Here is a 25,910-nt window from a genome sequence, read left to right as displayed (position 1 = left end):
TAAGCAATTTGTAAAGAAAGGAAATACATTCTGTTATAGATGCGGTTCTAAATCGCACTTAAGCAATTATCCCATGTGCCCGGCCATCGGGAAAAGATGTGTTCTTTGTAAAAAGATTGGCCATTTTCAAGGTTCTTGCAGATCCTCAAAGACCCACCACCATAAATAGTGTAGCTTACTCTGAAGCTGTTGATGACTGTTCAAATCAATTTCAAGACATGGTAATTTCCAGTGAATGCAATTCCATTGCTACACATCACTGCGTGAAAGGCCCTTTAGGAACAGCATATTTTGGTAAGGTGGAAATTCCTGTAATGGCAGACTCTGGTTCTCCTATAACCATTCTATCAGATGTTGCGTTTCATGATAAATGGAAAGGTTCAATCACTCTATGTCAAACTGACGTCAACCCAAAGACTTTTGGGGAGTTTGATATAGACAAGTTGGGATATTTTAATCACAGACTGGAATGCTTAGGTAGGTTCATTTTTACCAAGATTTACGTTGCAATTAAAGGACGCAATATTATTGGCTGGCAAGATTTGGCGAGAATGGGCTTACGTCTCATTCCAGGTTCCGATAATCCAATTGTGCTTGGCGATCCCCCTCAGGGCTACAGCCCTGCTGGTTCCATGAACGATTTGCATCCTATTACTGATTGTTTATGCCTTTCAGACTGTGACTCCGACATTAAAAAGCTCTTGGATAAATTCCCAAAATTATTTTCTGAAAAGTTGGGAACCGTTAAAGGTTTTCAACACCAGATTAGGTTGAAATCTGATGCCCAACCTTTTGTTCATAAGGTACGCCCCTTGCCTCTTAGTGCAAAGGATGAACTTAAAGCTGTTCTTAAACTATGTGATGATGGCGTCATTGCTCCTTGTGACTCCTCTGAATGGGTCTCTCCCATTGTTATTGTCCGCAAAAAATCCGGTGAGGTCAGATTATGTGCGTATTTGCGCACTTTGAACAATAACATTCTTATTGACTGTCATCCTCTTCCTAAAATTCATGATCTCCTGGCTAATTTGGAAGGGCCAAGTTTTTTTCACTCATTGATTTGCGTTCTGCTTATCATCAGGTTCCCTTAACTGCTGATTCTCAAGAGTTAACAACTTTTGTCACACCTTTTGGGGTGTTTAACCCCTTCAGCGCTGCGCGGATTTCCGCGCAGTGCTGAAGGTTCTGAGCGCGGGCGGGGCCATGACGGAACGGTTCCGTCATAAGCACAGCCCAACCGACGTGCATGACGGAACCGTTCCGTCATAAGCGTCGAAGGGGTTAAATACCTTAAGTTACCTTTTGGCTTAGCCTCTGCGGCCATCGTATTTCAAAAAATCATGGACAGTCTGTTTAAAAATATCACAGGTGTACAAGCCTATCAGGATGACATTCTAGTTTATGCTAATGACTGGGAGACTCATTTGAACACAATTTATCCTCAGTCTTAAACAAATTGGATCAGGCAGGCATGACTATTAGGGCAGAAAAATGTAAATTTGCAACACAACAGTTGGAATATTTGGGTCATACACTTTCTCCGGAGGGTATCAAGCCAAAAATGTCTCTTATTAAAGCCATTAGCCATGCTACTCCACCCAAAGACAAAGATGCACTTAGGTCTTTCTTAGGCTTAGCGGAATATTATACCCGTTTTGTTATGGGGTATGCACAAACGGTGGAGCCCCTACGTGCTCTCCTCCGTAAAGGTTCAAAGTTTGAGTGGTCTGAAGAAGTTTCTTCTTCTTTTCTTCAAGTTAAGAAACTTATCATGGATGCACCTGCTTTACACCCTTTTCATGACTCCTCGAAATGTTTTATTATGGTTGATGCTAGCCTTACTGGTTTAGGTGCTGTTCTTGGTCTATGGGTTTCAGGTAAAGAGCACACTATAGCGTTCTCCTCTAGGATGTTAAAGCAATCTGAAACTCATTATAGTACCATAGAACGCGAGGCTCTTGCCTGTGTTTGGGCCATTGAAAAGTTCAGAAATTACATTTGGGGACGTCAGTTTGATCTTTTCACTGATCACAAGCCTCTGAGGCAGTTATTATCTGGTAATGGTCTTGGCAAAGCATCGGCAAGGTTGGTTAGATTGTTGTCTAAATTGCAGGAATTTCATTTCTCCATTAAACATATTTCTGGGGGGAACAACTTTAGGGCAGATTGCCTGTCTCGCATGGCTTTTCATGATTCATCAGAGGTTGAGAATTAAGAGGATACGGAATGTGTTATTGCGACTCTTTATGCTGTATATTCTTGTCCAAATATTACTGAAGAAGCTTGGCTAGATGCACAGCATAAAGATGACACTCTTAAACTTGTTTCTGAGTACATTGTTAAAGGTTGGCCAGAAAATAGAAAACTTTCAAATGAGTTGAAAGCTTTCGCCATGGTGGCATCTGAGTTATCTTTAGTCAACAACTTAATCATGAGACATGATTGGTTTGTTCCTCCTGCCAAACTTAGGAGTGACATTATCAAATTTGCTCACAAAGGTCATTTAGGTGTTTCGAAAACTTCTCAACTGATCAAGTTATACTATTGGTGGCCATCCTTAGAATCACAGGTTAAACATGTTATTGATTCATGCCCGGAGTGTTTATTATCAGACAAGAAATGGAAAGTTATGAGCACTCCACTGCATCCTGTCCCTTATCCTACGAAACCTTGGGATAACGTTGGCTTGGACTTTTCTGGCCCATATGACTGTTTGCAACATGGTCTAAAGTATATCATTTTGTTGATTGACAACCATTCTAAGTGGATTTATCACATGTTTTGTGATTCACCAAGTTCTCTTAATGCCGTAAAGTTTTTGAAGAAAGTGTTTTCTCTTGAAGGTTCGCCTTCTGTTTTAGTTTCTGATAATGGCACTCCTTTTATGTCTGAGAAATTCAGTTCTTTTCTTACTGATTGTGACATTACACATTTTAAGGTTGCTCTTTACTCACCAACGTCAAATGGTTTGGTTGAAAGAGCGAATAGATTAGTTAAAGATGCCATTCAGTCAGCTCTATCCTCACGACAGGAAGTTCATGACTTTCTTGAAGCAAAATTGTGGGCTTATAACACCTCACCTCATTGTACCACTGGGGTGTCACCATTTTCACTTTTAAGAGGTAGAACTGCTCATACTAATTTATTTCCAAAGTGGTTGGTTAACAAACATGACAAAGATTTGCCTTGCAACGGTGAGGTAGCTTCCAGAGTTGCTCAAAAACAGAATCTCATGAAGAGTACTCATGATAAAGGTAAAGTGTTCAAGTCTTCACACTTGGAGGTTGGTAGCTGGGTTCTTATTAAGAATCCCAAAAAAGTGCCTAAGGGGACTTCAAGATTTTCTCCTTCAGTGCAGGTCACGGGTGTCAGTAAGTCATCAGCCTTGCTTGGCCATAAAGGGTGGTGGAGTAAAAGATCGCTGGTTCATCTCTCTAATTCTCAGGCTGATTCTTTACCTAAGTTTTCCAGTCAAGAATTCGAGGATTCTGATTGGGTTCATTTATTAAATGAATTACCTTCTTGGAAAATCTTCTACTCCGTTTCCCATTACACATCCCAGTTTGGAACCTTGTGCAAGTACTCGCACTGTCGTTTCCAACTCGGATGCTTGTTATTCTTCATCAGAATTGGGAGTTTGTTGTAGGAGATTGCCCACGAAATTAAGTGAATATGTTTTGTCATGATGTCATGATTTATTGTTGTTATGAACTTTTGTTTTTATAAAGTTCATGCTTTTGTGCTATAATGAATTTTGTACTTTCGGTTAGGTTATTCTTTCTGTTTAGTTCCTTGTGGGGAGGGAGAAGTTATGTGACGCTGACTGGCATCCTCGTGTCGGAAGTGTTAGGCTCGTGCATGTTATTATTTGAGCATTGTTCCATGATCTAGCGCTGAACGTTGTGTGCCAGGATTCTGATGGAGTCAGTTGTCAGCGATCCTGGTATGCGGCGGAGGCATCTGGTTGTGGGTGTATCATTACATTAAACTTGGAAATACTTACAAGCTACGAATCGTTCCCGATTCCTTACTTCACACTGACACTTTTTTCTTTTTTTAAAACTCCCAGTTATATCTTCATTTCTAATGTACATTTTTATAAATAAGTAAAAAGTTATGTACATCCCAGTGATTATGTACATACCGGTAAATTGAGTTTGTAGATTATATTGTTTTAGCTTTTGGATAATTTTGACACTATTACGATTTGTAAAAACTAAACGCAAGAATGGTACACCACTCATACAAAGCAGCTATAAAATGGCAACCTCTTCAACTTTCCACTCTTTGAACATGAGAAAAGCAGCAAATGAAATCCTGTCTTTCATTTTAGACTACTCTATCTCCACTTGTGAATCGTTAGCATCTGTTTACCCTTTCCCTCTCTTCCAAAAAGAGATTCCTGCCTATGCATTTTCGCGATGATCTCAGAGTAATCACAAAAAAAATGGGAGTCCAAGACGATATTTAGCTTCTATTTTTTAGAATGTAAATACTGCACAGCAGTTTATTACATAGTCCTGAGTTGGAAATTAAAGGTTACCATTACTTAAATTGTGTCATAACTACTCAGCATTTAAAAAAAAAAGAAAAGAAATACTTTCTCTTCAACACCCTTCCCCCCCAATACGCTCTTAGCTGAGTGTGTGTAGCAATCCAGAAGAACCAGTAGGCCACAAGTACACAGCACATTCTTGAAGGACCATGCTACTTCCTAATCAGATGCAGTAGGTGTGGTTTACTCCACAGATTCCAAAGCATATCCAGGTCTATTACATTTCTTTTTTTAGACAACAGCCAATAGGACTTCTTGCTACTGCTTTCAACACACTACCTAATTTTATTCACTTACATGCTTACAGCATCCATTCCAATATATCTTTTAAAAAAGAAAAAAAACACCTCCATTTTAACTAATTCTCATTTGGAAAACTACCTCATTCAGCTCCAGTCTTTTCCTGACTGCTATTGCTCCTCCACTTCAAAATGCTTAGAGTGTGGATTGTTGGCACAGCTATGTCTATTGGGCTAAAGAGGCTGCAAAAAACAGAGGTATTGACAGGGACTAGGGTTTGCCAAATGTGGACATTGGTTTGGCCAGAGGGGGTTAAAGTTTCATCAGTTGCTGGCTTTGGTTAAAATCATTGTGGATTGCAGAGCTCCTCATCTCATGATTATGCACTGCTGTGCAAATTGCCTAGCCACGCTAACTGGGATTGGGCTGGAAATCCTAATGAAGGTTTATCTTTGCAGAACTGATGTCCCTTTTCCCTCACACTGTCTTGGTGTACTCTAATATATGCCAAAGACAGAAATGGAAGTGGTCAAATGAATTCTGTCCACAGATTGACAAAACCAGGAAACATGTTAATAAAACTGTTTCTGCATTCCTCCAAGACCATTGCATGGGCTGTATCTATAACAACAATCTGCGTTTTGACATGCATGCGATTTATAGAAAGGATGGGGTGCACTTTATAGACAAAGGCAACAGGATGTTTCTAAGTAACCTGAAACTCTGCATCTGGTCTTGTGTAGCTGTCATATACACACAATCAACACAAAGGCTCTGGTCAGTCTCTCTAGTCCCAGAAATATTGTTAATTTTCTTTATAAAGGTCCCTTTTTTTTTTTTAGCTTTTGGAAATCTTTGTGACGACGACACGATGGTCGCGGATACGTTGCAAAATCGTACAACAAGAGTAGACATTCAACGGCCATCAGCACATGCAAAAATAATAACAAACGAAAATCCATTCTAAACATTGCACTACACATATTACTATATACATATTTCTTTAAAAAAAATCTTTAAACTCATGTTTTTGTACTAAATTTCTTTAAAAACCATCTCCAAAATCTATTTTCCTTTTGCGTGGTTATTCAGAGCATCGCAACAACGTCCTTGACCGCGACAATCGTACCTTTTCCGTAAAGTGTAAAACCCATATATGCATACGTATTACAGTATTTTACACTCTAGGGGTTTATGTCTAAAGTCATGTTTTTCTAGTGAGTTTCTATAAAAACCATCTCTTAAACATATTTTCCGTTCTCGCAATGACGCTAGACTCTCAATGATGACCGTGCCAGCAACACTGCGAATAAGTTGCGAAAAAGAAAAAAAACAGGAATTTAATAGCCACCACCTCACTAAAAAATTACAACTATGTAATTAATCCTAGCCATCGCACTAGATAAATCACTATCTAAATAACTATATCAAAACATTGATCAGTCTCTCAATATTTCTAACTACAGTGTGTATTAATGATTCACTGGGTTATGTGAGTGGGTGCACAAGTTTTCAAGTGAGTCTGTGACTGGCTGCATGAGTCCTTCAGTGGGGTCTATAAGTTGGTGCAAAAGTCTCTGACTGGATATATGAATGGGCACATGAGTTTTTGAGTGAGTTTGTGAGGAGGTGTACAAGTCTGACTGGGTATGAGTGGGTGTGTGAGTGTCTGAGTGGGTATGTGAATGGGTACACAAGTCTGTTACTGGATCTGTGAGTGGGTGCATAAGTGTCTGAGTGGGTCTGTATCAGTGGGTGTGTGAGTGGAAGCATAAGTGTCTCAGTGGGTCTGTGAGTCTGTGCATGAGTGAGTGGGCCTATGACTTGGTGCGTGAGTTTCTGAGTGGGTGTTTAATCTCTGACTATGTCTGTGAATAGGCGCATGAGTCTCTGAATGCATCTGTAAGTGGGTGCATGAGCCTCTAAATGCTTATATGAATACACACATGGGTCTCTCAGTGAGTCTGTGAGTGTGCATTAGTGTCTGAGTGGGTACGTGCGCCCAGAGATATCACTATCATTTTCAACTTGCATTTCTCAAAAACTACTAAACGGATTTGCACCAAATAACAAAAAGCACAATCTGCATAACAACATCTACCTTTCTGCCAAATTTGGTGTAATTTTGTTCAGCAGTTCGGGCTGACGGTTCGACAACGCATTCCTATGGGAATTAACATTACAAATGCACCCTTATTTTGCACCCCTATTCCTCCCCCCCCCCCCCCCACACGGATCACCCCCAAACTTTCCATGACACCCAGAACCTACTGTGACACTTTGTTTGGAAATTTCATGAAGATTGGTCAGACGACGTCAAAATTATAGCCAAGTCAAAAAATAATGCTTTTCCTATGGAAACATGGTGCCAACTATAACGACCTACTGGCAACAGCCAGTAGGTTGTAATATCTATCTATCTGTCTATCTGTCTATCTATCTGTCTGTCTGTCTAAACAATGTATCTATCTGTCCATGTATCTATCTGTCCATGTATCCATCTATCCCTCTGTCCATCTATCCCACCTGGGCAAACAATAAATAGATGTGATCAATTTTAATCATGTACCTGAAAAGCACTACATCTTGCGCCTCCCTTTACACCTTCACACCTTCACCATCAACTCTGCAGGCACCTGTGTGAGCACAAGGTCAACATAAACATAGCTTTAGGTGTGGTCTTGTATCACAAAGGAATTATTTTAAAACCCAAAAACTTGCACTCTGTAAACTCAGTCGCTTTCCCTAGCACACTTTTTAAGATTTATAGTAAAATGCGAAAGTAACCTGTTTTGAAAGAGCCCACCACAACCCTAGTAGTGACTTTCTTTTCCCTTCTGGTTACCTCAAGATAATCAAAGTATATTACAGCCATGTGTTATTTTTAAAACATATTAATCCATTCCACCCTCCTGCCAAACTCTTCCATGGCTTCACTTGTCTCTTTAAGCATGACTTAACAAAGGCTATGTGTGTACTGTTGATGACAAACATGCCTGTACCTACATTTATTTAAAGGTCCTTTCCTGCCGTATCTCACTCATTTTTTTTAGCATTGCTTTTTACATATTTGAAACAAAATAATAACATTTTAATAGCATCTGATACCATTTTACCTAGAATTCTATAACATTTTACCAAAACTGCAGCAAAATACCCAAAACATTGTGCTGTATTTCTAGTTAATGGATCTGATGGAGACTTCTAGCTGCAGATTGCTTACCTTTGAGCTCCCCAGGTGTCAGGCTTAATCCAGAAATAATTTTGGAGCACTCTCCCATTGTCATTAATGGGGTGGGTAGCTGTGGCGAAAATTATGTTCCTGCCACAAGGCCTATGCATCACTCCTTTAATTCTCTGCCAAGGGCTCTCTTTAGACGTTTGCACTCGTTGCTTACAGCACTTATTTGGGCGGGTGGGAGAAGTAAAGTAGCTTGGGAACACTTTTATATACCTACGACGGAGGGAGGGCTTGCAGTGCCAAATACGGAGCTGTATTACCTTTGTGTCCCAACTACAGCACGAGGCCCATTGGCTTGCGGAGGGGGAGAACTGCGAAAAGACTCTTGGCGGATGGGCTGTGAGCCACATTGCTCCTGCAATTGCTACACTCTGGCGGATGGGACTCTGTTAGGGTTTCATATCTTACAGATAACGCAGCGTCTTTATGGGAGCGAGCTGTGAATGTGGTGCAGGGAGGGCATCCTTTGCCTGGAAATTTAACTTCTGCGATTTGGCAGCCTTTCCAACTCTGGCTGACGCCGTGAAGACCGCAGCAAGGCAGGAAGGGGTTGTGAGACCCTGGGCGATATATACCCCAACAAGGTATTCATTACCTTTGAGGCGGCATAGGAGACATGTTAGTATTACCAACATAAACTGGGAACTATGGGCCACTTATCTGGCAGCCCTGCCCTTCACACTTATGTTTCGAGCACTATTGGAGCTGGGGGAGGGAGGGGGGTGCAACACCTGGTTTCACAGCTATATACAGCTATGCTTTCCTGACACAACTAAGACCCCATTTCCATCCAGGACAGTGTGGGAGGGGGAACTGGGGACACCGATAGAGGAGACTTGTTGGCAGAGGATATGCTCATTGGTTTTTCACAGTCTCCTGCAATGCATGGTTTAAGCTGATGCATTTTAATTATCTCCATCATACCTATATCACACCGGTACTCTTGCATAGAGTAGATTCCACTAGGCTGAGTGGATGTCACCGCTGTTCCGAAGGTAATGCTTCGTTCCTGCACTTGGCATGGCACAGCCCATTGGTTAGGGTGTTCTGGGATGTTGTGGTGCTACATCTGACGATCTGTGGCATTAATATACTGGGTGACCCACTAGTATGCCTCCTAAGAGACATTAAACTACGCAAAGGCAGAAAGATGGAAAATAAATGTAATCAACTCTATTATTAGCTAAACGGATAGTGGCAATTACATGGATGGGTCAAGCAAGCCCGAGTATGGATGGATGGATGGATGGGAGACAGATGTGACAGAATGGATGGTGGTAGAGGAGGTCCGCCTAAGAAGATGTAGGAGACAATAACGTGGCAGAAGATCTGCCGGTATGGGACGAATTCTTAATGAAGTTTTGAGGGAGGGGAAAGAGATATGTCAGAAGAAATGTCGGATGACGAGGGATGATCACAAGGGATGGTAGGGCAGGGACCTTCAGCGACAGGAGGGGAGCGCATAGAGATAATTGTACGAGAGACATATGGGTAGCACATAATGGTCCATGATCTGAGATATTATATTTATACTACATGTCAATTAGACGGAAATGGCAGTGAACAATTTTTTCTACTGATTTGTTGAAATGTTTTATTTCTGTATTGGTTTTAATGACAGAAAACAATAATAAGATGTTTGCCACTAACTGGCATTTAAGTTACACTTGTGACGTTGTTGCCTTGCATCTCTGAAAAACCAGCATTAATGGCACCAAATACAGGATTCCTTTCACCACTGTAAATTATGACTGTTTTGTTGAGTGTAATAATTTCCTGTAACTTTACTTGATGTCTGTAAAACAATAAGTGCACAGCTGGGATTAGTGAGCAAATTGAGGAAGATTAATTTTGGTTTGCAAGTCAAGAGTCTGTTTTGTTCAACATTTTCCTACGATCCAAATGCTTCCTGTGACTTGGTGCAGATTTATTCCTTCCTCTGAACATATGATCTTTGTCATATGCTGGCCCCTGATTGAATTCCAGTGTTTTGTTGTGCTTGAGGCTTCTTGATACTTATGCTTTGCTGACAAAAAATATGTTTTCATAGTTGAGCTGGACATTAACTTCAGATCCTTTAATGATATTACCATGGGTCTGTGGGAGAACTTCAATGGCTTCAAGAAGTCGTTCCTGCAAGATTTTCTAGTAATAGGTTATCTTTTTTCCATATCCAGAAGAGGTGTGGGTCTGAGGACAGGAGCGCCTACAGGTATCAGCTTCCTCTTATGTCTGGATTGGTTTTGCCTCTTACTTGTGTCGAACGGATTTAAGGAATTCTTTGGAATTCAGTGTCCTATCCTTGACGCAGGAGGACTGCTGCTAGTGATATCTTGTGACAGCAAATGGACATAGATATGTTTATTGGTAATATTTTTTTTTCTTATTTGTAGGTCGAGGAAATGTTATTAGCACTTCCTCATGGCGGGATGGGCAAAAACTGGTGAAAAAGATTTTGGGACCACCACCTAAAGTTGAGCGGGCTGGAAGAACAGAATCCACTGATCGTAGCAGCAGAGAGAGAACTTGCAGATCTGGTATGTGATAGTAGCTGTAGCCCAGGCTTTAGGTCATTAAAGTGATAGTAATTGCATCACAGTGAAATCCTGTAACCTATTTCACAATGTTCCTGCCAGCAGCGCATGGTAAGCCTCAGATTTGACTACTGCCATAAGGATGCTCTCCTTGATAGTAGATATGGTCTACACTTTCACCTACTGTCCTGGTAATATGTTGTCTGCTAGATGAGCTCTAAAACCATCCAGTAATCAGTCTATGGCATGGAACGTTCAGCTTTGCACTTTTCCGGTTAGTGCGTTTTTGTGGCTTTGTGTGTGCATTCTTTGAAAAACTGATTCTGCATGAACTAACCCATAGCAACTGTCCCTTCACAGTTTCTACTTTCCTCATGTTTTTCCACCAACTCACCTACTGTCTTCTACACTTGTCCTAAACTGTCTCTCTGCAGCACTGATCTTCAGGTAAAAGCCAAGAAGTCAGTGACACAGCGTTTTCATAGTTTTAATATCTTTCTATGGTTTTCTCTCATTCTGATAGGCCCAGTCGAGTTTCATAGTGCTTAACCCCTCCTCCATCGTTTTCTCCTATCAGCAGATGTTCCTTGGGTACCTTTTTGAGTCCCCTTCTTTTCTCAGTCTGCACCATGCCCCTGTATAACAAAGTTCTGCCTTCGGCTTCTTGTACTATATTTTTGAGGCTAACAAATTTTGTTTTCTTGCCTCTCCCTCTTTGGCTTGCTAGGTATTACTGAATGCCTTTCTGCCATTCAGTACTACATCTCTTCAAGCAGACTAATGTTCAGCTTAGCCAAACAGAAATCTGCTTTCCAGATTCCAGTGCCCCTAGCATTATTGCAGCCCTCTTCCCTTTCTTCTGCAGCCCTGCACTTACACTGAAAACCAATGTATCGTGTTTGACAACAACATGCACCTTTGGATCTTTATCACCTCGGCTTCTTTGTCTGCCCATTATCAGGTACCAAAGATTTGAAAGGTTTGCTCTTATCTTATCATTCACCCAGCAACATCCCTAAAAATATACTAGAAAATGTTCTGAGTGCAAATACTTGCTATCTCTTTAACTTGTCATGCTACACCGAACAGGCAGAGTAGCTCTGTGGTGTATCTGTGCACAGGTTTCTAGATGTTGTCTTTTAATCCATCCATATCTTTGCTCCCTTCTCTCATATCTCCCTCTAGAGCATTCATTGTATGCTACCTCTCTATTTACATGCTATTCACTACTTACCACTCCCAATCCCTCCAGTTCTTTCAGATTCCATTCATTCTTCTTTCTTGAACTCATGGGTGTGCCCTTCACTTGATTTCATGCTGGAAAATAAACAGAACACTTAGAAGAGGTACTTAAAGATGCACCTACTCCAAGCAGAGTTATAGGCAGAAGACATGTCAGCTCTACAGAGTAGAGAGTGGTGGTGTTGTAGATGAGTACACAATCTATCAGAGTTGTTATCTTAGGTTCCCACTTCTCATCTGATTATTTTTTTTCACCACCTCCCCAGTTGATGTTTGCACCCTTGCTTCCACATAATTACCTGCTACCTTTTGTTCACAGGGACACTACTACATTTTTTCACTGAGTCATTTATGTTAAATATTTTCAGATGTATGGGATGGAACTCAATGGGTTTTCTAAAATATACCTGTTGTCTAAAACCTTTGTTTTGCAGTTGGACCTACTGGAAGAGCAGAGCCAGAAATGCCTGGCAAAGGGCGCCCTCGAAGTTCTGAACGTCTCCTGGGTAATATGCTCCCAGATAGGAGCCTGATCAAACCAGAATTGAAAGCTGAAAAACCAGAGAAAGACAGTGAAGAAAAGGTGAACAAGGATTTTCTTCCCATGGAAATCCGTGGCATACTTGATGACCTACAGCTTGACACTGGACATCGTGAAGTGAGGCAAGAGGGATCTACACTGAATCATAAAAGTGGGCGGAGTAAGAGCCCAACCAAACGTAAACCAGACAGGCTGACAGCAGATGAACCTCAAGTCACCTCCAAGAAGCGCCACTATGATTCAGAGCAGATGCGTCAGTACATTCAAAGGCAACAGGAGGAGCGCAAAAAGAAGCAAAACGAGGAGAGGATTGCCCAGAAGGAGGCAAAGGAGCAGAAGACAAAACGACTTCAAGAGCTTTACAAGAAGCAGAAAGAGGCCTTTTCCAAGTCTAAGAGTATATCTGCTGCTGAACCTTCTGCAGCAAGCCGTTTGCAGGAGACGTACACAAAGCTGATTCTGGAACAAACCTGGTTGAAGGAGCCAACACCACAGGGAGTGCAGGTATAACAATTTGACAGCTTGTTCCATCAGATAAGTGATTAAATCTGCTTCTGTAACAGATGTGAAAAGGAAACATTCCATCATTCATGTTAATTTGTGCTATTTCTTGTAATGTACTTTTCTTTTAATAATCATCTTTGTTACTAAGGCACTCATACTTTCTTTGGCGTTCCAGTTGTGCATTTTTAGATTTTACAGGTGCACTTACATTGTCCAGTATTGAATCTTTCATAGAATCATTCCCTGTTGTTGAGTAATTGTATGTTCGCAGTAGGTCAAACTTTAGTAAACATCTTTGAAAACAGCATAACTTTAGTAGAACAATATCCTCATTTGAAAAGACCCGAAGTCTAGTTAATTAGATGATGGTGTTAAGAACACTGGGGCGATCACCTCACTCCTAGCTATTATGAAACATGTCTCTAGTCCTGAAATTTTCACAGTACAATCATTGATTTAAGGTATTAGTTTAATTATTTCCATTAAATCCAGACATTGCCATGTGCAGAATGCATTTAGCTATCACACAAGCCCAGAACTGGTTACAGTGCCCGTAAAGACCTGGAAGGAGGTAGTCATAACACACCACACTTCCAAAATCAAGGCCGCCATACTTCAGATTTTGATGGGTGCTTCATTTACAGATTCCTCGCCTTATGAAAACCCTTAAAGTCCAGACTGGATAATTCCTTTGGCATGTGGCTGGTGGTGCAGTGTAACTCCAGTAACCCACCCAGGAAGTGTCACTAGCCAATAAGTGGCACAATCTGGTGTGCTGCTGGCAATTCTTTTTTTTTTTCTTTTCTTTTTTTTTTAATCCATGTCTTACTGTTGCGGGTCTGAAGCTCTTCTTTAGTTTAAATTGAATGTCTCATGGATTTTTGCTACTCATGTTGAGAAAAGCCAAGTTCTCATCCAGGGGATACTCATCAATAGTCCTAATCTATGAATAATCCCCGCCCATGTGCGGGATCCCGGAGCATATAGAAAATACATATATATACATATGTGAAAACATATAAATGCAGCCTAATAATGTTCAAAACATGGCAATGCTGTAAATTACATATTTTTGCATAGTAGTGCCCCCGTAACCCGTAAGGAAAAAAGGAAGCATTAGGCAAATTATAACACAGCACTGCTTTATTGCCATAAAGCAACTTGTAATTGTAGGCATTCGCCAGTAGGCTGCAGTAGAGTATCAAGAAACCAAGAAAACTGACACCCTGCCTTTAAGGCATTAGAGTAGGGGGACCGTGCCTTTAAGGCCTGCCTGTGACCTCCTGCTCACATGATGCACTACTGGTGGCAGTTGGGCCAGTTCTTTTTTCCGGCTCCTTCTGTGAGGATCCTGGAGCTTGAGCTCTTCAGTTTTTTGACTGAAATTTTGAATTACAGGTTTTTCAAGCTTTTTTCGACGTTTTCTGGCTTTTAAGGGCTAATTCTGCTGGTTTCCAGTGAATTTTCCAATTTTTTCCAGTCAGAATGTCTCCTTTATTTAGGAAATGCCCTTCTTGTGGCAATAAAATGGCACTGGCGGATCCACACTCGGTGTGTATTGTGTGTTTACCATCAAAACACGATCCTGACCAGTGTCCCCACTGCCAGAAGTTCTCAAAGCGCACTCTGAGGGACAGAGAGCGCATTAAACTGCATGCAAGACTGGAGAAGGAACGAAGCCGTCGTGAAGGCGAGCATTCCTCATCAAGACCACCTTCTTCAGCTACGCAAGTACAGAAACGGCGACATACCAGCTCCCCGGGCTCCAAAAAGACCAGGAGTCCAAGAGGTTCGCCGTCGAGGATGCCGGCGAAAAGGCAGAGAACTTCGGCGTCGAGGGATTCATCCCACCATCAAGAGTCTCCGCCGCGCAAAAGTAAGTCGGCGTCGAGAGGCGGTCCTTCGGGCTCGAAGGCTGCTAGTCCGGTGACATCTAGACTGTCTCCGTCGACGTCGAGGCTTCCGTCGACGTCGAGACACTCTCCGCCACCCTCGAGGGGGTCGACGTCGAGAGATGCGGCGACGTACATTCCGCCGCGAGTGGGCCGGTCGCCGTCGATGGTTACCCCCACTCGGAGACATAGAAGGTCGACGTCGAGAGGAAGATCGACGTCAAGATCACCACGTCGACGTCGAGAGAGGTCGACGTCGAAGTCGCCCAGTCGACGTCGAGAGAGGTCGACGTCGAAGTCGCCCAGTCGACGGCAGGAGAGGTCGACGTCAAAGACACGGCCGACGTCGAGGTCATCTAGCCGACGTCAGGTGCCAGAGAAGAGGAGATCGACGTCGAGGTCTCCGCGATCGGCGTCGAGACCAGAACGGCATACCTCACACTTGCCGATGGTGACGCAGACGTCGTCGACGTCAAGGGATTCGACGTCGAGGGCGAAAACTGGAGCGCCCGCGGAGAGGTCCCCAGGAGAACAGTCATCATCTCCGGGACTGCACATCGCGCAAATATCTCCGGAAGGACCACCCGAGGCTCCAGAGCGGTTCGGACTGTCACCGCGCTGGTTACGAGATGTGGGCGCTGGCGCATGTCGGAGTCCGGGATCGGACTACTCCCGCAGGTATTCCCCACCGCGCAGGAGTAAATCACCTCCGAGGGATCCAACGCCAATTTCACCACGCCGGTCTCGTTCCAGGGACCGTCGCACCGCGCCAAAACGTCCAAGATCTCCGTCCAAGCGCAGATCAGGGTCAAAGACTCAACATAGTGAACGCTCCCACAAGAGGCGACGCACCAGGTCGTCCACTGGGACTTCATCCACAAGATCCTCAGTCCGGGACTACTCTCCTACTTTTTCATCCACGCCTCCATCGCGAGTGTCTCCGGTGGATGACATTATAACTTTCTCGGACGTCCTGGGTAGAGGGGCGCAGAAGTTGAACATCGCACTGCACGTCCCTCAGGCACCCGCTTCTGTGATCTTTGACACTTTACACCATCGGTCAGCTCCCAGACCTCTGCTCCCGTTGGTGCCAGGATTGTTAGAACCAGCTATGGCCACGTTCCTTACACCGGCTACAGCGGGCTCGGTTCCTTCGAGAATAGCAAAGAAGTACAAGGCTCCGACCGAGGACCCTTTATTCTTGAGGGCGGACCCGCCAGCGGATTCGGTGATCGTGGCGGCGGCCATGAAGTCTCACTCAGCCTCAGTATCGGCTTCTGTCCCCCCTGAGAAGGACAGCAAACTGATGGACTCCTACGGCAGGAGAATGTGCAACACCTCTGCCTCGCACATGAAGGTCGATAGCGCTTCAGCCCTGCTGGGGAGGTATGATTCCCCGGCCAGGTTCGTGGAGAAATTGCCTAGGGAGGACAGGCAGGACTTCACGGAGATCCTCCAAGAAGGCGGACTGGTGGCCAACCAAGTAATAAGCGCAGCGGCGGATGCTTCAGACCTAGCCGCGCATGGCTACTCCCATAGCATCTGCTCCCGCCGTTCGGCCTGGCTCAGATTAACGGGCCTCAAACCAGATGCGCAGAAAAGAATTCTTAACTTGCCGTTTAATGGGTCATCGCTATTTGGAGCTCATGCGGACGACCAAATGAGCAAGATGAAAACGGAATTGGACACCGTAAAGGCTGTGGGACTGGAAAAGCGCAAAGAGTTCCGCAAGCCTTTCACCAGCGCGTTCAAACGCCCCAATGGTCCTCTCAAAACCAACAGAGGTCCCAGTTTCAGCAAAGGGGCCGGGGCAGAGGAAGAGGAAATGCTAAACAGCAGCAGTCCTCTAACAAGCAACCTCCCAAACAGTGAAAACTTACTTCCTCCGCGCTCGTTCGCCACTCCGGTAGGAGGAAGTATCACCGTTCACCTGGCAGAGTGGAATGCAATTACAAACGACAGATGGGTGCTGAGTATTGTAGAGCATGGCTACTTGCTGAGGTTCAAATCTCCCCCTCCGCAGGTACCCCCACGGAAACAGCTACTCCCTCCCAGCCAAAACAAGCTTTTAAAGGACGAAGTTGCCACTCTCCTCTCCAAAAACGCCATAGAGGAAGTTCCAAACAGGCAGAGAAATCAGGGAGTGTATTCCCGGTACTTTCTTGTTCAGAAAAGAGGAGCGATCGGGGACTACAGACCCATCCTCTATCTCCGCTTACTCAACAGATTTCTCAGAAGAGAAAAATTCAGGATGCTAGCACTGCACCAGATCTTCCCACATCTACACCAGGGGGACTGGATGTGTGCCATCGACTTACACAATGCATACTTCCACATTCCTGTCTCAGCGAAACATCGGAAGTTTCTCAGATTTCACATCTTTCGCCAACATTATCAATACAAGGTCCTGCCATTCGGCCTCAAGTCCGCGCCACGAACGTTCTCAAAGTGCATGGCGGTGTTGGCTGCATTTCTCCGCAAACGGAAGATATTCGTCTACCCCTATCTAGACGACTGGCTCTTAAAAAGTTCCACTCCGGCTCGACTCCAGAGTCATCTCTCATTCTGCCTAAACCTTCTACACTCGTTGGGCCTTCAGGTCAACTACAGGAACTCGATCCTCAATCCAACTCAGCGGATCCACTACCTGGGCGCCTCTCTAGACTCCTCACGCGCAAGCGTGTGTCCTTCGGAGGAGAGGTTATCCTCCATGCTGCAAAAAAGCCGCACGCTTCTCAGCACGGAATATCCCACAGCCAGACAAGTGTCATCTCTCCTGGGATCCATGGCCTCGTGTATCTACATCGTGCCCAACGCACGTCTGCACATGCGTCCTCTGCAACAAGACCTAGAGGATCAGTGGTCGCAGAGGTCCGACCGCTGGGAGGATCACATTACCCTTCATCAAGCCGCCAAAGATTCTATCCGGTGGTGGATGAAGCGCTCCCATCTGCTTCACGGCGTCCCTTTCCATCAGGCGCCTCCGACACAGACAGTGGTCACAGACGCCTCCATGCAGGGCTGGGGGTCTCATATGGGCCGGCTTCAAGTACAAGGTCTCTGGTCCGCTACCGAACAGAGCTATCACATCAACTTCTTGGAGCTACGAGCAGTCCATCTCGCTCTCAAGTCCCTGTACCCATCCCTGCAGACCGACTATGTTCAGGTTCAGACGGACAACACCACAACTATGTTCTATCTGAACATGCAAGGAGGGATCAGATCACGGGTCCTGTCTCTGGAGGCCCAGTCAATCTGGAAATGGCTTCTGGCGAGAAACCTGACGATCGTCGCTGTTCACCTGCCAGGGACCCTGAACGTGCAGGCGGACGGCCTCAGCAGAGACTTCGTCGAAGCGCACGACTGGGTGCTCAACGAAGACGTCGCTCAAGACATCTTCTGCTTGTGGGGCATACCGGACATCGATCTGTTCGCAGACGCGGACAACAAAAAATGCCCCGTCTTCGCCTCCAGGTTCCCTCAACGGGGGTCGCAGGGGAACGCGCTTTTGATCAGCTGGTCGAAGACATTGCTTTACGCTTTTCCTCCTCTCCCTCTCATCCCGGCTGTGATTCAGAAGTTCTACAGGGCCAGAACTCGGATGATCCTAATAGCACCGGAGTGGCCCCGGCAGTGGTGGTACCCAGATCTACTCCAGCTGTCGGAGGTACCACAGAGGAGGTTGCCATGCCTGCCGAACTTGCTGACCAAGGACAAGGGGAGAGTGTTCCACCCCAATCTCCCCTCCCACCGCTTGACGGCATGGCTCCTGAATTCATCCAGTACGGACATCTAGATCTTCCACAGGACTGTATGAGCATTCTTCGGGAGGCAAAGAGGCCCTCCACGAGGAAGTCGTATGGCTTTAAATGGAAAAGATTCTGCTTCTGGTGTAGAGATAACACCCTTGATCCGATCCGGGGTCAAGAACAGGTTATTCTCCCCTACTTACTGTACTTGGCGAAGTCTGGGTTAAAGTACTCTTCCATCAGAGTACACTTAGCTGCTATTACAGCCTATAGGAAGTCTCCTACCCAGACCTCATTCTTTCAGATGCCAGTGGTAAAGGATTTCTTAGAAGGGCTTAAGAAAGTTTACCCACCTGTGAGGTCTCCTTCCCCTTCCTGGGAACTGAACATCGTTCTCTCTAAACTGATGGGAGCCCCTTTTGAACCGATTCATAAGGCCTCCTTGCAACATCTGACCTGGAAGGCTGCCTTCTTAGTAGCCATAACTTCGGCCCGTAGGGTTAGTGAAATTCAGGCCCTCTGTTGCAAGGAACCTTACACTGTGTTTCATGCTAATAGGGTGGTGCTCCGTACCCATCCGAGCTTCCTACCCAAGGTGGTCTCGGACTTCCACATTAACCAGGTGATCACGTTGCCCACCTTCTTTCCTCAACCGACTACTCCCCCGGAGAGAGCCCTACACTCTCTTGACCTCCGGAGGGTTTTGAAATTCTATCTGGGTAAGACCCTTACTCTTAGGAAGTCAGACAGGCTCTTTGTGAACTATGGGCCCACGAATACCGGGCTGGCTGCATCCAAGACATCTATTTCAAGATGGATTGTCTCTTGTATAGCTTTGGCTTACCAACTATCCCACAAAGTTCTGCAGGGTAAACCTAGAGCACACTCTACTCGAGGGAAGGCTTCTACGGTAGCACTCCTTCGCAACGTTCCCATGTCTGAGATCTGTAAAGCGGCTACATGGCGCTCAGTCCATACTTTTACGCGCCATTACTGCCTAGATTCAGACGCGCAGGCCGACGCCCAGGTGGGGCAGGCTTCTCTGAGGAACCTGTTTGCATAACTGTAAATGCAAAATGTGTTTTGCTGTTTGTTTTTTAACTGTTTTTTGCTCGTCCGCGAGACTTTGGGTATGGGCTTGCTACTCTATTCATAGATTATGACTATTGATGAGTATCCCCTGGATGAGAAGGATTAGTTACTTACCTGTAATCCTAGTTCTCATCCAGGGGTATACTCATCAAAGTCATAAGCGACCCACCCACCTCCCCGGACGAGCAATGTTTTCTCTTTAAATAAGTGATGTATGGAAGGCAGATCTACTCAGGTGCGGAGGCACCGCCAAAAAGAACTGGCCCAACTGCCACCTGTAGTGCATCATGAGAGCAGGGGGTCACAGGCAGGCCTTAAAGGCACGGTTCCCCTACTCTAATGCCTTAAAGGCAGGGTGTCAGTTTTCTTGGTTTCTTGATACTCTACTGCAGCCTACTAGCGAATGCCTACAATTACATGTTGCTTTATGGCAATAAAGCAGTGCTGTGTTATAATTTGCCTGATGCTTCCATTTTTCCTTACGGGTTACGGGGGCACTACTATGCAAAAATATGTAATTTACAGCATTGCCATGTTTTGAACATTATTAGGCTGCATTTATATGTTTTCACATATGTGTATATATATATATATATGTATATATATGTATTTTCTATATGCTCCGGGATCCCGCACATGGGCGGGGATTATTCATAGATTATGACTTTGATGAGTATACCCCTGGATGAGAACTAGGATTACAGGTAAGTAACTAATCCTTATTCATGGCGTAGGCCTGTGAGGAAGTGGTCCCTTACATTGGTCTCATGACAGATAAGTGCCCTCCCACAAAAAGATGGCGACCGAGTAGGAGGTACCTGCTCCCTGCTCCGGTCTCTCTCCTAGGCCCCGGCCTCACAGCTGGGCATAGAGAGCCCCAGACGACGTACCAGGCTCCACGCTGGACCGGTGAAAACTTCTGTTGTGTCTGGGAGCGGAGCTGTGCCATAGTGCATTTACCGGGATTGGGGCTTTGTCTCAATCGCGGAGCCGGCCGCCTACTCAACAGACGGCACACGAGGGAGCCCTGTGGCCGGCTCATGCTCCGAGAGTGGGCCCAGTGGCGGCACCTCGAGGCGGCTTAGTCGGATGATATTCCGGCCCTTTGGCAGCGGTGCATCCCTCCTCCCCCGCTGAGGGTGTGTCTCGGGGAGGAGGAGGAGGAGTACCTGGACGGCGAGCCCTCTGGCCCGCGGAGCACGGGTTTTAGCCCTTGGCCGTGTGGCCGTAGACTGAGAATGGACTGCAGGCGGGGTGCAGGTGAGCCCGGATTCTGTGACTTTAGGGCGTTGTTGGCCTTGGGGCCCCGCATTCTCCCTGCGCGACTTTTGCGGAGCTGCACCTCTTCCCAGAGCTTCCCTTGCGCTGCACGGAGGTGTCGTGAGACATCCCGGGGCCACGGACTTGGACTGGCTGGGACGTGACTTAACTGGAGGCCTAACGGCAGTGGTGCTTGGACCACGCTTCTTGGGGGGGGGCGCTGCCTGCCTCGGTGGACACCCCCCCCCTGCTCTACATCATTGGCGCATTCTCCATCGGCTGTGCTGTGGGAGCACGGGCCGGGCCCTTCCTTGGTGTGTTGTCCTCGGCCCCGTGTGGCGGGGGGGGGCAGCCTGGAGCGGCTGGGAGAGAGGCGGGACCTGGCGCGACGAAGCACACGACTGGGGACGAGAGCAGTGCAGATTGACCCTGTATTGGTGTGCCAATCTGTCCACCAGTGTGGAAGACTCGACAAGCGGCGCTGCTGCAGCTGAGGGGCCTTGGGGAGTGTCGGTGGGCCTCACCAGGAGTAGCTATCAAGGCGCCCTGGAATGCGGCCATGATTGCAGTGTGTGTGTTTGCTGCGGAGGGGTGCCGGAGGTGAATTGGTGGAGGGGGCTCACTGGAAGAGCTGCGATCCGCAGCGTAGATTTGACTGACACGAGGGCCTCTGGGACTACAGACGGTGACTGCTCTGGGCCCGTGCAACTTGACTAGGCCCCTGCTTGGCTACCACTACACTAACACGTCTACCATCTCTCCGAGCCACTCCATATTCGCATATAAGAGGGAGGTTGCTACTTTACCATGGTCGCCAACAAATCCAGGAAGGATACATCGGTGAAGGAGCTTCTCCTTAAGCTGGTACTGGAGGAATTGAGGCGCCGACGGCGCAGTGGGGCTCCCCAGCTGAACAGGACCGGAACGAAGCAGACGGACAGGCCACTCGTTGTGTCCTCGAATCTTTTTTCGCTTCCCTCACGGGGGAATTTCACGCCATGCAAAAGGAATTGTCCTCGGAACTCTGCGAGATACGCAGACACACAGATTCTGTAGGGGGGAGAGTCGATGAGCTGGAGACCAGGCCTCGTCGCGGGACGAAGAAATCACACCGCTCCAACAGGAGGTCCTCAGCCTTCAAGAACAGCAACTGGATCTCCAAGCTCACGCGGAGGACCTCGAGAATTGTTCCCGTCGGAACAATATTAGAATTCGAGCGGTCCCTCAGGGAGCAGAGGGGCAAGACATCGAAGCCTTCGTTGCAGAACTCTTTCGCCACGTCTTGGCCCCCCCCCACGAACAGCGGATCAAGCTCGACCGGACTCATCGTGTTTGATCCAAGAGATCAGCGACTGCCTCTGCCCCCTCCTCCCCCCCCCCCCCCCCCCGATATCTTCACGTGTGTTCACGGCTTTCAACTTAAGGATTGCATCCTGCAGGAGGCGCGAGCCAGGCACTTCATTGACTTTCGCTCTTGTAGGCCTCTTTTGTTCCAGGATCTAGCAGCCTCTACTCTGCAGCAAAGAAAAGAGTTCAGACCAGTCACAGTATTCTTGTGCTTGAATGACATCTCCTATTCCTGGGGCCACCCCTTTAGGATTATCTTCAAGTGGGAGGGTAAACTTAGCCAGGCCCGTTCCCTACGAGAGGCCTCCTCTCTCCTTCATTTGCCAGAGGGCGACCGAGACACTCCAGAGCGGAAGGACACTGCTAGGCGCCTCAACGGAGCAGCAAGATGGCAACGGGTGGGGAAGACTCCCCCGCGCCTTTGCCCAGACCATGAGACAATAGCTAAAGAGTGCAAAGCTGTGCTAGACACATTGTTGGATGACTCATCAGCCGCAGATTGAAGATTGCGTATCTCTTGTAACATCAGATTCAATTTTTTTAGTGGGTCTCCTTTGGCTCTTGTTGGCTGGGCCTTGGGCGGGACAGGGGCGGCGGGTGGCTCCTGCTGTACATCTCATGACTCTACATGGAGCAGATTGCCCAGGACATTTGTGGACGTCATACGTTTTGCAGCGTGAATCTTTCTGGATTCACTATGCTGTGCATTATTCCGCCATCTAGTGGTTGGGTCCTGAATCGTAGCATTTCTTCTCTTTTTTTGTTGTCTTTTTCGTGGCCCATCTGGGCGTCGACATACCACCATTTGGTGTCCTTCGTGATGTTGACGCGCGGCATCTTCAGATTCTTTTTTCGGCCATTGGGTCTGAATCGTTACCGAAGAGTTCCAGAGTTTTGGAAGAGGAATCCATGCAAAGAGAAGAAAATTGACAAAAATCAAAAGTTTTCAGCAACACCAGACTACAGATCAGGTAACCGGGATGACGAGGGAGAAGGTTTTCGACTGAGAACTCGAGGTTCATCGGAGAATGCGCTCGCAGGGGGCTCCCTGAGCGCTGGGATGGACAAAACACCTTTCAAGTTTTGCACCAATTGCAACTACAAATACGCCCAGAAGGACCAGCATCCAGTTTGCAAACTTCCTGCCAATTCGACCACAACAGCGAGGATTGCAACGCGTGCTCGGCGTTCACACCCAAGACCCTCAGAGTAAGAGAGAGAGGCAGAGAAGGGCGAACCACACCATGCAGGGGCAGGGGCCATCTCCATCGCTCCGAGACTTGGGCCTCTACAGTAGAGGAAGACAACATCGCCGAAGGACCAGAGGACTGCACGGTCGTCAAGGTCCAGAAGACGTCGAAGGAGGTAAGGGAGTCATCGACCACCAGACACTCGAGCGACACTCGAAAGGGTGAAGCTAAAGCCCCGAGCGACACTCATAGGAGCGAAGCAAAATTTTCAAAGAGATTATTGCCGCAGAAACACTCGGCGAAGGCAACAGCAACCAAGGACAAACAGCCCAGCGGATCCTTAGCATACGCTATATGCCCGTGTTGGTGGCTGAGAGCGGCAACCGATCGTGTGATCCTGAAGTTTCTGTCGGCGGTACCGCCGGAGAAATGTCCATGTGAAGTTTGCGGCCTGTGCAACCCTGGAACCGGGACCTCGGGTGGACAACAAGGCCGGGCGGCAGTTCAACAACAGCGGCCATTGGTGACTGGGTGGAGTCGGAGTACCGGAGCGGTGCGAATATTGGCCTGAATTTCGCTGTGGTCATTCCTACCACTGAACGTAGCGGAACGAGTGCATGCCCGGGGTGGCAATTCCAGGATTCTCCGGTAATTGCCTGAGCCTTCGCCGGTGAGCTGCCCGGATGCTGCCCGTAACGCGTCCCTATTTCCGCGGGCTGCTCCCGGATTCTCGCGGGCGCTGGTCCGTGGTGGGGATGACTGTTACCTGTGGCCACACACTGTGTATATATTTTTGTCTGCCCCCGGAACCCTGTTTCCAGTGACATGGAACTTGATGCGCCTGTGCCTGCGTCCCGGTCCCACTCTGGGATGAACCTACCCGGCGGCCATCTTGCTAGGATGGAGTCTATCATCCTGTGCACTGGGTCTCCGCAAGATTGGGAGTGTGTGCCTAAGAGGAGCGTAGCGGAGCGGGCGCCGAGGGCTGGGCTGGGGTACGGTGACCTTCTCGAAGCTCTCGGTGCCCTTCATTCCACCCTGGTTCACGGCGCCTCGGTATTGGGGAGAAAGCTTGATAGTGTTGCTTCAGCGTCGGAACAGTTGCGGTCTGCCGGTCCCCAGACACACAGGGACTTGTCACACTCCACACAGGAGGACCGTATCGTGGCCGCCCCTGTGAATAGGGGAAAGCTGGAAACTTCGGACGATGTGCCAACGTGTGATCGGCTGGCTGTGGGTCCGGTCTGTTCCGGAGGTTTTGGATTTGAGCGGGGGGTGGTGGCTTTGTCCCACGCGCAACCTCCGGTGACCCAGGCAATATTCCAGCAACAGTCGCCTGCCCTGGCTGATTCCGCCTTCCTGGACCTTGTGTGCAGTACAGATCCTGGGGCAGTACTGGGAAAGATGGTCCTCCATAATGTCGACTGTGTTGGTGTCCAGAGACGTTCATCCTACATGTGTGTGTCGCTTCCTGGTCTTTTTTGGACGCTCCTCTTCCTCGTGACATGGCACTGGGTCGATGGGTATGCATGGGTGGATTCGCAAAGAGTGGCCAAGGATAAGGCTGATCCTTCAGAGGTTGTCATCTAGCAGGCGGGCGGGCACAGGGGTTGCGTGCTCTCACGACATAACTAATAGTGTAGTAGGTGCATAATGCTCCCCATTTTTCTTTGACATGATCGATTTTGTGTTTGTTTACTGTTTGCATTGGGGAGGAACATATTGTGCGGGAGGGAGAAGCCGGGGGCATGTTTTGAAGGCCCTCCTCCAGTTTATTAATATTCTCTTTACTCCCCCGTCTGGTGGGGTTTCCTTTCTTACTCCATTTTCTCTGTTTCTTCTATATTTCGGGTCTGGTTCCGGGGCGACAGGCACACTGCTGGGGGGGGGGGGGCCGTACTCATCTGCAGAGGTGCAGGGTGGGGGGGTGGGGGGAGGGGATTCTTTAGTTTTTACTTTGTTTCTATGGCCTCCTTTTTCTTCTCTTATTCTTCTTTGTCTTTTTCTGGGGTCAGCACGGTAGATCTCCTTTGCTGCCAATCACTGCTTTTTATGTGTGCCTCAATTTCCGTGGTGATTTCTGGGTCTTCGGGCAGGGGACTGCAGGCGCAAATGGCCGTGATATTCCTCCACATCCTGAACCTTCGGTTTTAGCGCCATTGCTTGGATAGATTGCTGTTTATTGTTGGCGTTTACTATTCTGCCTGCCATTTTTTGCTGTTGGGAAATTGTTTGGCACCTGATCCTTCTATCCCTTATTATAAAATGAAAACCTTTTGTATCCTGGTCCCTATTTGGGCTGTTTAGTGGCCGAGAGTATGCTAGCATGGAGAATCTGCTCCCCGAGGTCCTGCCTGTGATTAAAATGTGCTTCTGTTACTCTGACTGCTTAGCGGCCGGCCCCGGGGGTTGTAGGCCCATACTTGTCTTTTGTTTGAAATGTCAATAAAGGTTTTTACAAAAAAAAAAAAAAGAAAAGGACTCCCAGATGGCGAGAGCCCACGAAAAATCTAGGTCGTTGAA

The 25,910-nt window shown here is 46.9% G+C and overlaps 1 protein-coding gene across 1 annotated transcript in view; it reads left to right on the top strand.

Annotated features, from left to right (window-relative positions):
* CEP350 (centrosomal protein 350) overlaps positions 1 to 25,910 on the top strand; it is a 1,602,561-nt gene that overhangs the window by 157,092 nt on the left and 1,419,559 nt on the right. The window contains exons 9-10 of the mRNA XM_085601771.1: positions 10,430 to 10,573; positions 12,247 to 12,857. Of these exons, the coding sequence (XP_085457897.1) occupies positions 10,430 to 10,573; positions 12,247 to 12,857 (755 nt within the window). The remainder of the gene's footprint in view (positions 1 to 10,429; positions 10,574 to 12,246; positions 12,858 to 25,910) is intronic.

Source organism: Triturus cristatus, chromosome 4_2 (assembly GCF_964204655.1).
Source record: "Triturus cristatus chromosome 4_2, aTriCri1.1, whole genome shotgun sequence".
Lineage (NCBI taxonomy): Eukaryota > Metazoa > Chordata > Amphibia > Caudata > Salamandridae > Triturus > Triturus cristatus.
Note: the sequence above shows the minus strand (reverse complement) of the source record. Positions and strands in the feature narration are given on the sequence as shown.